Genomic DNA, 13,279 nt, shown 5'->3' on the forward strand with positions numbered 1-13,279 from the left:
AAAGGCCACAGCAAGATATTTCTTTTCCTTCTTGGAATAAATTCTGCCTTATCAGAATATAAAAACGGTCAGTTATTATAGGAGCACAAGTCGTGTCATTTCTATTTGATGTACACGATATATATTGCACATTAATAAAAATGTTTGATAAGAAAAACGAATATGTCGATATATGGACTCTGAATATGTCCCAAAAACTATGTATTGAAGGAAAATCCGTTTCTGAAGTCTGTATTGTTTGGTGTTTTAATGACCCTGCACATATGCTTACTATTTGAAATGCTTAAAAAAGTTAAGTCGGAAGGATTTATGATCCAATTAATTCAAACATAAATGCACGGCTGACACTGAAGACAATTTCTTGTGTGTACTCAGACTCTCATATATAGTGTGACGGCTTGGTTATTACTTATAACTTGTCACTATAAAATTCTTCGTTTATTATCCAAAAGAATTTTACAGTATGTACATCAAATTCTATCTTCCTACCACACAACGATTCTACAGTAAAATTATTTAAGAAGTGGTCATTTTCATCAACTTCGCCCCGTTCTAACATAATTTAATCATAAGATAATAAGAAAAGTGCAATGTCAGTGAAAATCACAACCAAAATAAAGTTCTCCACAGAGAAATGTTCAATTTAACCATAACCATTTCAAAGTGACCCAAATCTTAGAACATGACATACATTTTGGGACGACGGACACCATACGTAATCGAAAACATGAGAACAGTAGGAAGCCTTCAGTGTAAGTTATATAAGCGTGAGAACAGTAGGAAGCCTTCAGTGTAAGTTATATAAGCGTGAGAACAGTAGGAGTCCTTCAGTGTAAGTTATATAAGCGTGAGAACAGTAGGAAACCTTCAGTGTAAGTTATATAAGTGTGGTAACAGTAGGAAGCCTTCAGTGTAAGATATATAAGCGTGAGAACAGTAGGAGTCCTTCAGTGTAAGTTATATAAGCGTGAGAACAGTAGGATACCTTCAGTGCAAGTTATATAAGCATGAGAACAGTAGTAAGCCTTCAGTGTAAGTTATATAAGTGTGGTAACAGTAGGAAGCCTTCAGTGTAAGTTATATAAGTGTGAGAACAGTAGGAGTCCTTCAGTGTAAGTTATATAAGTGTGAGAACAGTAGTAAGCCTTCAGTGTAAGTTATATAAGCGTGAGAACAGTAGTAAGCCTTCAGTGTAAGTTATATAAGCGTTGGGACAGTAGGAAGCCTTCAGTGTATGTTATATAAGCGTGAGAACAGTAGGAAGCCTTCAGTGTAAGTTATATAAACGTGAGAACAGTACGAGGCCTTCAGTGTAAGTTATATAAGCGTGAGAACAGTAGGATACCTTCAGTGTAAGTTATATAAGCGTGAGAACAGTAGTAAGCCTTCAGTGTAAGTTATATAAGCGTGGTAACAGTAGTAAGCCTTCAGTGTAAGTTATATAAGCGTGGTAACAGTAGTAAGCCTTCAGTGTAAGTTATATAAGCGTGGTAACAGTAGGATACCTTCAGTGTAAGTTATATAAGCGTGAGAACAGTAGGAAGCCTTCAGTGTAAGTTATATAAACGTGAGAACAGTAGGATACCTTCAGTGTAAGTTATATAAGCGTGAGAACAGTAGGAAGCCTTCAGTGTAAGTTATATAAGCACACAATGGTGAGAAGTATATAAGATTTACCTGGTGACGTCACTCTTGACGTCCAATCCATATAATAATCGTAGTCTCCTCTGAAATAAAGTTTAAAAAGACCATGTGTAGGAAACGTACGAATTGTCAAAATAAAAATGTAAGCGGTTTAACACAAAAACCACAACGATCTCTAAACTCTGATATGGTTGTTGATTACCAGTCAAGATTGTGTTAAAACGTCCGATTGAAAGGACAACATGCCTTCTGTGGCGATATTTACAACTACCTAGTTCGAATCCACTACGGAATGAATCATTTCAAAAGCGAGTCCTTGGGTATAAAATAGTTCATCACTCTAAATGACATCGTAATTGAGAGTAAGTAATGAACTCCATCATATAAACAATGGTACTTCTAGAAATAAAGAACACTTTAAAAAAAGGTTCACTGGGTTATGAACGTGGTTGATAATTCTTATTCCAGTGAACTCTTTAACAATTTTTTATATTTTTTATCATTCATATTCCAGTGAACTCTTTAACAATGTTTTATATTTTCTATCATTCTTATTCCAGTGAACTCTTTAACAATGTTTTATATTTTCTATCATTCATATTCCAGTGAACTCTTTAACAATGTTTTATATTTTCTATCATTCATATTCCAGTGAACTCTTTAACAATGTTTTATATTTTCTATCATTCTTATTCCAGTGAACTCTTTAACAATGTTTTATATTTTCTATCATTCATGTTCCAGTGAACACTTTAACAATGTTTTATATTTTCTATCATTCATGTTCCAGTGAACACTTTAACAATGTTTTATATTTTCTATCATTCATATTCCAGTGAACTCTTTAACAATGTTTTATATTTTCTATCATTTGTTTGGGAAAAAGATTATCTAGAATTGCGATTATACATTAGGACTAATTACTATATAAACGGGAAGAAACATTTGATTCAGAATATATTATTTACAATATAAATTACACTAACTTATAGCCATCTTTAAATAAAGAGTTATCAATAATACTATTTTTTGTTGTAAAAATTAAAGAATGTTCAAAACCCGCTTTATGGGAAGAAATGTTTGGACACACTGCGGAGGAAGAAATATCGGTCCTTTTAAAAAAATCGAATGAGCACGATTTTCAAAGTTAGAATTTAAAATTGAAAGTTTAGCGTGAAACATCGATCTGGTTAGAATCTCAACTACTAGTCCACCTATAAAGACGAGAAAGGTGCAGCATTTTGGTACTTTGATATGTAAATACGCGAGAAATAGTTATCAATTTTGCATCTTTTAATCCTGCTTACCCACTTTACATGAAGTAGTTATTTTACATGAAGGTATTGATACGACATGTGATTAGGTCATGGATGGCCTCTTGAACCTTTAGAAAATTCACACAGAATCAACCGGTTTGATATTTTGCAGGTTCATATTAGAAAAATATGTTCTAAATTAAATACTGTGGAGTGGCCGGAACAATCTCCGGTATACAAACGCAGTAGATTAGGAATCTTGCAAGAAATATTGAACCATAGTTCTTATCCATTTTACATCATATAATGTGGTTAAGAATTTGCTTCGTTCCATATAATGCTATTTTCTATAATACATTTTTTTGTTTATACGTATGAAGCATAAATATATATTTTAAGTGTGCATGTTATGTTTCAATGTGACGCGGAATCTTATCGTTACAGCCACATTTTTAAATTGTATTGTTATCCATATTTGGAGATATATCCACAGAAAAGCAGCTTACCATTACACCCAGTATATATTGGTTTGATAATGTCAACAGCCATTGAAATAGTGTTACCACTGCAGTTGAATAATTAGTTATCAGACGGGTTAAAAATCCCGCATGGCGTTAAAGCGGAGATTGAAATTTATACACTGTATATCTTTGTTCTCAATTTTCTCTACAATAATGTATTCGATATGACCATGATCGCATGTTTCCATATATTTAATTATACACGATATTGCATTTATAATATTGCCATGGGTTTTCAATCAATGCAAAACATATACCGATCTTACTTGAGAGGATACTGCCACCAGGAGAGTTTGTTCTTATATCCGATACCCCGTCCTCGACACATCGCTGCCATTACAGAGAAACCCGGCGGATCTCCCATGCTATCCTCTGCGATGTTTTTATCTGATTGCTAAAAGTACAATTATGTCTAATAGTGCAAATTCATGACCACATGAAGTTTTCGAAACTAAATTCGTCTACATCACAATACACTGCAGCATACCTTTAAAATGTGTAAATTTATACAGGAATACCACGCGTAATGCCGTCTTTCTCTTCATTTATAGTAATGCTCGCTCTGTCCTTAATCAATAAACAAGCGACGACAACGAACGGTGATCGATCTCATGAATTCTAAAAAGGATACAAAATTAAGAAAAGGACAATCACGAACCGTAGGAAACACTTAGGGGAAGTAAGCATCTCCTGTTGACCGGTCACACTCACCGTGAGCCAGGTAAGTCGTACGTTAAATTAGTTCATATTTTGAACTGGGCAAAGCAAATTCAATTAAGGAGGTATGCTACACCAGAGAAATTTGATATGGATGAAAAGTGGAGGACATGTACAACAATATTTTGAAATTGAAAAATTTCAAATTTTCTTTATTCACTAAAAAATAAAATTAAAAAAAATACAGTTTTAGTTAAAAGCAATCTGAAAAAAAAATTAAAACATCTGCTGGGCTCGAACACGCAATATACAGTTTAGCAGTCGACATGCTAACATACTGAGCCACTCAGTTAGGTGAAAATGTTTTAAATGAATAGACAAATGTTGCTGATATTTATATGGTCATCCATGTTTTAAAAGGAAGTCAGCCATTATGACGATGTAGAGTACCTCCTTAAAGCGAGTCATCCAAAAATAGATTTGACTGAATGACTGTTCTAGAAGACATAATTACATGAAACAATACAATATAGGCTCGACTTGAAAATTCAGGGGTGTGCAATCCACCAAAAAATGTCATGTTCTCCATAATCTTCTAGTATTCATCAAAAGTATGAAACAAGATGTGTTCTTAAACCTTAAATTCCCCTGAAAGTGCCTTCACTGATGAAATACTTTACATAACATTTTATGTAACTTTAACACGATATTACTGTCTAAGTTGGACCCGTCCTAGAGTCAAAACCTTGGGGCTGTGAAATTCCTTTTCTGTTTTACTTAAATATGCTTTGGTTTTTATACTGTATCCGCTAATTAAAACAGAAGTCAATAACAATTTTGGCCCCACCCTGGGATCAAAACCCTTACTCCTGGGATCATCTATTTTTGCCCTAACCTAGATTCAGAACCTCTACTCCGGGATTATGAATTGCAAGTTTGGTAGAGATGTTCCTGATCTACATCGCTATGCATTTAGATTTTCTTACAGATGTGCAGTTATAGAGATGAAGAGTTTTGAAAACTGGTAAATTTTTGGCAGTTTTTGTCCCGCCCCTAAGGCCTCAGGTGTGCAGGAAAGTTTACAATTTATGTTCCCCTTGTCGCAAAGATGCTTCATACCAAATTTGAAATGAACTGGAATGGTAGTTATCAAGGGGTACCTGTAAAGTGCGAAACGAAACGAAATCTGCTGAAACGAAACGAAACCTACCGAAACGAAACAGATTGTAGAACCGAACTGTGTAATCATAAATCATTATAATAAAAATGGGTCAAAGACTCAATTGGCCGGGTTGCAATATTTAGAGTAAATAATTTGGGTAGGGATTTATTTGGTGGTAGTTATCTGTTGCTCCGCTCGACTTACTGCTAATAACGGACGACATGTCTTTTACTGTTACCGTGAATAGTCACATTTCCACGTTTGAAAGATGTACACTCGGTCGTGGCGAAATAGGACAATGGATGTCTAGAAATTGTGGACGTTGCTGGGTTATTGGCCTCACAAATTCTGCAAAACATTTTGCCATCACGAAAATTTCCTCCGCCATTTCAGGACTGGGGTTCTTCCTTTACTTTTGCATTTCTCTTTAGACATTGCTACACCATCTTTTGATGCAGAACTTTCCCCGTGTGATTCTTGAATTTCTTTGTTACATGTACAAGGCTGAGGCTTCTGTTTTTTACTATTGATAAATCCAAAGTGCTCTAAACCTCGTTTTCCCGCCATCTTGATTGTTTTGACCGAGACTAAAAATATTTATTCAGACTTCCGATCCCGATTCTAAAATTTTACTGGTTGCCCAAATTTTCTTCACTCGCGAAAATGCGACTTGATTATAATCTCTAGTCGCAAAATTGATTTTCTGGTCGCAAATGCGACCGATTTACTCGCAACTTGGAGCACTGCTGATATATGTAATATTAAGTAATAATAACTAAAATCAACAATAACTTCAGGTACTTGAATTGTATATGATTATATGATAAAGAAACAGAATTTCTCTATTTATATTGCAAATTTACAACTCATGCCCAGAAAATTTGACATTCATATATAATTGAATTTTTCCTCAGAGGTAGTGCAACTAAATTTAACCACAAAAGATAATCTCATTTACCTTTTTCAAGTTGAACTCTATTTTTAGTAACAACTTTTTGCTGTAGCGCCCATATTCGACAAAGGTCAGACTTCAAAAAACCTAGTGCATAACTTCAATATATATACTTACTTTCTGCAAAGTTTCAAGGTTGTACATAAAAAACTGTAGGAGGAGTTGATTTCACAAACTATAGACCAGATTTGCACTTCGTGCAACCCGGCCAAAAATGGTATCTCGGGTACCCGTGAAAATTACCACATATAAATTAAATTCTCTTTCCTGTTGATGTGGTCTTTCAGGTTGACTGATACATTTTTAAGTGGTCCATTAGTTAGCATCAAACATTGTTTGAAGAAGCTGGTGTCTGAGAAAGATGAAAGCAGGAAGACGTTTAACCTCTTATTTTATCTCTAATTGCTTAGGTGCGAGTACTTTCAATAATGGAAACAATTATGCAATTCGGCAAGATATATAAACTACATGTATTATTCAAAATTATCATTGATATGCAGTAAGTCTAAAGATAACTCTATATATTTGGGGTGTTGCTAAAATGGGGAATGGAAAACGGAACGGAAAACGGAAATTATTTAATGCAATGGTATCAGGAGGAGGTCAACATTTTGAACAAGGGAAGCAGAAATTACAAAGAAAACGGGAAAACATACTCAGAGTCATCTTCACATGTCAAGGGTTACTGGTTAGTGCGAGGTAACGAATCAATAACCCTTGACTTGTGAAGATGTTTGTGCGAGGTAACGAATCAATAACCCTTGACTTGTGAAGATGACTCAGAATCCACCGTTTGATATACTACATACAGATACACAATATCCACATGTATAGATTTGTCTTTCGAGCAAAAAATACTGAAACATGAATTTATGGCCAAAGGCGGATCCAACGCCGTTTAGTATATTTCCCCAGACTCCGACCTGTGAGACTGTAACCCTCCGTTATGAAATTTCTGGATCCAAAACTAATTGACATGGTATTGATGATTTAATCAACTTCGGATATGTACTTTGTGTTTACTGACCCCCTTTCCAACATTTAAGTTAGAGCGTTCGCCCCGCATGCGGAAGGTCCGGGATTCGAATCCCGGCCGCAACAGACCTAAGTCGTTAAATCAGGTAGTGACAGTTCCATCGCCAAACGCTCGACATCAGGTGAGAATGTCACGGGTCCTCGGAGATGACCTTAAAAACGGATGTTCTGTGTCACAGTAGATGTGGCACGCTAAAGAACCCTCACTGCTCAATGGCCGTAAGCGCCGAGCATAGGCCTAAATTTGAAGCCCTTTTGAGCGGTCTTAGTGACCTCTCCATATGAGTGAAAAATTCTCGAGCAAGGCGTTAATTAAGCAAGATACAATCAATCAATCAATGCAACATTTTAAACTTTGTATCAGTCAATCCAAAAGCATACATCAAAGGGGAGGCGAATTTTATTTATATGTGGTAACTTTCACAGGGGCATGATATACCATTTTTAATTATTCTAATTAAAAGTGTTAGGTTATACAATCTGTTCCGCTTCGTTTCGGTAGGTTTCGTTTCGGTGGGTTTCGTTTCGGTAGATTTGGTTTCGTTTCGATTCGATTTGGTTTCGCACTTTACAGGTACCCGTTATAAGGAAGATGTTCAATGGAATAGATTTTTCACAATGCAGCGCGAGTTATTTCCCCCTGAATAGAGAGGGCGCACAGCACATTGTGGTCCTCATTTGATGGCGTCAATATACAGAATAGATAGAAAATTTACTATTTCTGATTGTAATTATTTTTAAAGAACTAAGTGTAATGACTAAGAATTAGGGTATTAGGAAAACTCGCCCCATCTTTGGCACAACTCGCCCCCTCTTTGGGACAACTCGCCCCCTCTCTCAAGATGTATTAGCAAAAATTAATAAATTTCTTATAGATAGTAATTATACATCACAGACAAAAAGAAATGTTCACATAAACACAAACTTCGTGTCTTTTTATGCAAAACGAAATATTTTAGAGAAAATCCAGTGTTTGGGTTCAAATTCATCATCACTTATATGTACATGTAAAATATATAATTTCAGCGGAAGCAAGAAAGCGTTTGGTATTTAGGGAGCTTGGTCTACGGCTGACGTAGTACAATTATCTATTATCTGCGTCTGTTGTTAAATCTAAATGTTTTTTGATTTCCTCCAAGCTGTTATCAATTTACTTCCAACGTTAAGGTACTCATCATCAGAGTACTTTACACTTTGAAATTGCTGCGTAAAAAAAAATAAGTATAGCAAAGCCCTTATAAAATTTCTAACATGGGAATGTTATGATTTTTCAACGGCAATTAGTTTAGAAACGCATTAAAAGATAATTACATATATCAGAATATCCATGCTTCACATTTACACTTATGTATATATAGTGTATCGATAAAACACACACACACACACACACTAAAAATCAGTAAATATAATTTTCCTTGCCAAATGAATTATGAAAAATATCATGTTTTCTGAAATGCAATAATTAAATATGTGTATAATTTCTATCAGAATTTACCATTCGTGTTAAAGTATGAAATAAAAAGCGTAATTTTATAGGGTTTTAAGTGTAAATTTTTGTACAATTACACACACACACACACACAATGAAAATAAAATGTGATAATATATTTATATATGATATTGGGGGCGAGTTGTCTCAAGAGAAGGGGCGACTTGTCCTGAGAGAGGGCGAGTTGTCCTTAGAGGGGGCGAGTTGTCCAACATTCATAACTAGTATGACTAAACAATAATTTAGTCACTTATTACATTCATGTGTCCCTGATGTGATTTTTTTCTGCAAGCAATACCTGGTTATGAACTCATGATGTAAAAAAAAAACCGTATGTAAATATTAGTCCTCGACATTTTGAGATCAGGATCTCATTAGCATGTCAGTAATTCTTCATTATAAACTCAAGTAAATATTTCCGACAACCAAAACACAAAATTACATGTGTACATGAACATTATTAGCTTACCATTTTACACTGAGGACAAAACTACTTATGTTTTTTCGTGTGTGATTCAATCTTTTGAAAATTTAATTTTGTGTAAATCAACTTACAATGCACATCTCTTCTTACACTGCAATGACTCAAATGTGCACAAAATGTCTGCCCCTTTTGTTATTACACGCAAAGTTGGCTATTTTAACGCGCATATTCCATCTATAGATAGACTGGTTCCCTCCCTTTTATTTTTCTTCTAAAATTGTAGTGGAAATATAAAATTTAACCGGTGAATTGAACTGAAAGATCAAACTTTGTCCCTCTCCTTCAAGATTTAGAGCTTTGGATCTTTTATTATGCTTGTCAAGAGTTTTCATGCAATATTGTGAAGTTAACTTCTTTTTAAAAAACCCCGATGCTAATTGTATTTTAACGCACTTTGAAAAAAAATTCAAAGTGCGTAAAATTTAGGATCAAATCAACGCACCTTGAAACAAAATTCAAAGTGCGTTGAATTTGGGACCAAGTCAACGCACTTCGATTTTTTTTTTCAAAGTGCGTTGGGAATGTACATCAGCATTTTTATGCCACCCCACCCCCTTTCAAAGAAGAGGGGCATATTGCTTTGCACCTGTCGGTCGGTCGGTATGTCGGTTGGTAGATCTTGAGAACCATTCACTTGATGATAATGATATTTCATATGTGGGTTGGTTATGAGTAGAAGATTATCCCTATTGTTTTTAGGTCAAAGGTCAATCCATTCTGGACAAAGGAAGACACAGTCCGCTCAATATCTTGAGAATCCTTTCCTTGACAGACATTAAACTTGGTACACTGATACATTATGAGGAGTAGATGACCCCTATTGATTTTTAGAAGACATGGTCAAAGGTAAAAAATGGACATAGGAATATACTGACCGCTCAATGTTTAGAGAACCCTTTGCTTGACAGACATCAAACTTGGTACACTGGTATATCTTCAGGGGAAGATGACCCCTATTGATGTTGTGGTCACATGGTCAATCCAGTCTGGACATAGCATGTCTGCTCAATATTTTGAATTGGTTTGACACTACTATCAATCAAATGATGCAGGTGTATAACTCTTTTCAATTTTGCACCAGGGGGATACATGTTTTACAAACATTTTTTGTTTTTCATGGAGACACTTAAGGTAGCTCATGACACTAATGGCTCATTAAAACACGTCTTATGAAGTATGATTTGATAAAGGATACAGTCTTTTAAGATTTTTTATATGATTTTATTGTGATTTATTCCGGATTGATAAAACAGGTACTTTGTTTGCAAATAAAATACTATAGAGTTCAAATTTTGACGTAATATGAATATCTAAGAAAACATGCCTAAACGACTCATTTAGACGTTCGAATGTTTTTTTAAATAAAAAAAATATTCATGAAAATTGAAAACGTTATTTGCTAATATTTCTTAAACCTATGGATAAAATCTTCAAAAAACATATCAATTAGAAAAAATATATCAGAGAAATATATGTAAAAAAGAAATTAAATGAAATGGTCAAAATTCAGAAATATTACAATTTTGAACATATTTTTCAAAGTGCGTAATTTTTTGAGGAGCGTTGTAATATACGTGCCTGATTATATCACTTGCTTTAACTGCTTTTATTTCCAGGTGTCTGTAGTTATTTTTAATAGATTACTTCTGCAATTCTCAGTATCAATTGTATCGTAGCTTGGACAGAAATAAACGTCAAATACGGCTGTAACACCCCCATCCCCAACCTAATTTGAAGAAGTGCACGTTTAAAAAAGTTTTCTCCATAAAATCGAAGGAAAGATATCATAGATTTTATACGACCTGCTAAAACTCAGCATAATAAAGAACTTGGTATCGTAAGGTTAGCCTTCAATATATAACGTTCAACGCATCTGATATAACCCACTCAGTAAAGCAAATGAATGTACGTGTACATACGAAACTGCATACCAATTTAGTAATTACACTGTACAAAGATGATTACACAAACTACACGTACAAAAATAGACGTTAGAGGGTAGAGGAAGGCACCAGTTCATCACAACATACAGTTCTAACATTCAACATCAAAACACAGTTCTAACATTCAACACTCTGTATAAATATATTCTTTGTAACATGCAATTACATTCAAAGGCATTCATGAGAACTTACAATATATTGGGAGACTCGATCATAAACAAAACCTATTTGATCAAGGATAAAGACAATGAGTTGAATTATCTACGTAACCCAACACGATCCCCATGTGCTCCCACACGTGTATAATCTAGATTTTTAAAACCATAATGCTCCTCCAATGATCGATTTGCTGTTAGCGACTATGGTTTTCTTTGATATTAAGGTAAATTGCATTTGATGGAAAATAAAATACAAGCATGCTTTTTTTGTATGCTCACCATATTTGATGTTATAATTGACTAATTTTTTTTTATCATCTATTTAGACTAGGAGATACATTACTTCATCTATATCAAACAAATTGTTTATATATATAACATAAAAATAATAAGGCAGGGATATTAAAAGGACTATCAATAAGACATCAAAAAGTGATGTTCGTATATTTTATTTGTCATGTAAAATACTTGAATCTGATCGGCTAAGAAACGTAGATTTTAGGGGAAAAGTCATTTGAGCATTTGGATTAGACGTGGTCTACAAAGTGTTACAACGGCTTACATGTAACTGAACACTCCGTTGGTAGTCCACTCGGACGATTAAGATGTTGTTTCACTTTTACGTTAGTTCTCCACATGTCCTGTTCAGATACTTATGCCTGGTTGCTCAATAAAAGAGTTTGTACATTTATTGATTTAACGAGTGCCGTGAATATAACATAATACATATTGATTAATTTAACAAGTCCCCATTAACAGTAGTAACTATACTGGTAGAATTCTGTTCACTGCATAACCAATTTATATGAATGTAATGAATGCATAAATAACACATTTTTGCAAAGATTCAACTTCATTTTGATTGAACATAATTTTCATAATGTATAATGATAAAAGATCTGAAATTAAGTTATTCATCAAAGCATTTAATTTATTATGTCAGTGAAATGAGAAAGATATGTACATACTAAATCAGATAACATTTTCTATAACAATAAAATCATAACACACACACACATCACATGAATGAAAGGAGTACATGGTAATATTTATGAATTGTGGTTTTTAATTTGTGGTGTTTCAATAATGAAATGATGTGACAGTGAATTTTTCACCATCCCTTTTCAAGAATTGCTTTGTTACCATGTATATAGGTACAATGTTTTATAGGGATTGTCATTAGTACCTTTGATTTTGAAAGAAGCAAGGTTTACCTCCCTTTATGGGCTGGCCAGTGACCTCCTCTTTCTATTATTATATGATAAATATCCAGTATTTATAGGGGTGGCAAGCAACTGACAAATCAAAATGTACATGTGTGTGTGTGTGTGTGTGTGTGTGTTTTAAAAAATGATATTGATAATTGTATAATTCATACGGGAAGCAATTATTTCATTTATAATTTCATTATTATGAAAAGTTAGGAAAGTATGCATGCACATTGTATTAACTACTTTACTAGACCTATGTAGATTTTGACATACACTTCAAAATCCTTATAAAGATGATTTCAGTGGCTTAAACTAATCATAGATCGATCAATTTTCAATGTACATAGTAAATGAAAGGTGAATTTAACTCTTTGCAAATTCAAAGACATATCTTCTATATACAACAAGTATTATATAAATGGGGGAGACAATGAACAGATAAGGGTACACATATAATAAAAGAAGCAACATAGTTTCACTCTTCAATACCGAAAGCGAAAAGAAAAGAGTGAAAGTGTTTGTACAAATAGTTTACATGGCTAGCTAGTATGTACAATTTCTATGGATGGAAGCGAGATTATATAATTGTGTATTCTAAGTGACAAACATGTCTAATACTAATTACAATACACATTCATTCAAATGAAATTTTCATTAAAACACAACTTCATATAATTTAACTGATGCAGACATTATGAAAATCCAAGACATATAGTTATATATGGTTCACAAAAAAAGGAGAAAGATTTGCATTTGAAATTGCATGC

At 33.9% G+C, this 13,279-nt stretch overlaps 1 protein-coding gene across 1 annotated transcript in view; it reads right to left on the reverse strand.

Annotated features, from left to right (window-relative positions):
- Positions 1–13,279, reverse strand: part of LOC125661926 (dihydrofolate reductase-like) — a 37,797-nt gene that overhangs the window by 12,755 nt on the left and 11,763 nt on the right. The window contains exons 2-3 of the mRNA XM_048894091.2: positions 3,688–3,815; positions 1,678–1,727 (exon numbers count right to left, since the gene is read on the reverse strand). Coding sequence (XP_048750048.1) covers positions 1,678–1,727; positions 3,688–3,785 — 148 coding nt within the window. The 5' untranslated portion in view covers positions 3,786–3,815. The remainder of the gene's footprint in view (positions 1–1,677; positions 1,728–3,687; positions 3,816–13,279) is intronic.

This window comes from Ostrea edulis, chromosome 8, assembly GCF_947568905.1.
Source record: "Ostrea edulis chromosome 8, xbOstEdul1.1, whole genome shotgun sequence".
Taxonomy (NCBI): Eukaryota; Metazoa; Mollusca; class Bivalvia; order Ostreida; family Ostreidae; genus Ostrea; species Ostrea edulis.